The sequence below is a fragment of the Habropoda laboriosa genome, unplaced genomic scaffold (assembly GCF_001263275.1).
Source record: "Habropoda laboriosa isolate 0110345459 unplaced genomic scaffold, ASM126327v1 scaffold434, whole genome shotgun sequence".
Taxonomy (NCBI): Eukaryota; Metazoa; Arthropoda; class Insecta; order Hymenoptera; family Apidae; genus Habropoda; species Habropoda laboriosa.
Window position 1 is genome coordinate 314,241 of NW_017100599.1, and position 725 is coordinate 314,965.

The 725-nt window shown below is 39.3% G+C and overlaps 1 protein-coding gene across 1 annotated transcript in view; it reads left to right on the forward strand.

Annotated features, from left to right (window-relative positions):
• The first annotated feature begins 532 nt into the window (after positions 1 to 532).
• LOC108576667 (NAD kinase 2, mitochondrial-like) overlaps positions 533 to 725 on the forward strand; it is a 3,598-nt gene continuing 3,405 nt past the window's right edge. Inside the window, exon 1 of the mRNA XM_017939709.1 lies at positions 533 to 633. Coding sequence (XP_017795198.1) covers positions 533 to 633 — 101 coding nt within the window. The remainder of the gene's footprint in view (positions 634 to 725) is intronic.

Here is a 725-nt window from a genome sequence, read left to right on the forward strand (position 1 = left end):
GATATAAGTAATTGGTTACAAAAATAAATTCCAGAAAGTGTCCTTTTTTCAAATTTTAGCAAAAATACTTTCAGTGTGTATTATAACTTTTTGCAACTTAGAGAAATTCCAAAATTTCCACCATTACAAGTGTCCTTTTCCTAAATTTCAGCAAAACTACTTTCAGTATTTATTTCAACTTACAAAAATTCCCAAATTTCCCCCATTACAAGTGTCCTTTTCCTAAATTTCAGCAAAAATACATTCCACTAAATTCACCGAACAACCAAATAAACAAGTATTTTAACCATTTTAACATTACAGAATGGGAGACGCGTCGAAATGCGTGAATTGGGCCGATCTGGTGGTCCCAATTGGCGGCGATGGCACATTTCTACTAGCCTCGAATCTAATTAAGGACAACCGGAAGCCGGTGTTCGGCATCAACCCGAACGTCTCCGGCAGGGGCAACATTTTTGCACTTCCGTCGAAGTACGCGGTGGATATCGAGAGTATATTTGAAAAACTCTATACAGGAAAATACACGTTATTGATGCGGAGTCGCATACGAACGATAATGAATGGGGAGGGACTTTATGGACGACCTTTTCACATACACGAGAAGAGCCGTACACGAGGAGAGAGGAGAGACGAGTGGGTGCATTATAGAAAAGTTATCCTCTCTGATCTAAGCTTGTTCTACCCTACCGGAAATCAATATGTGCATTTTTATTCGCAGCCTGATA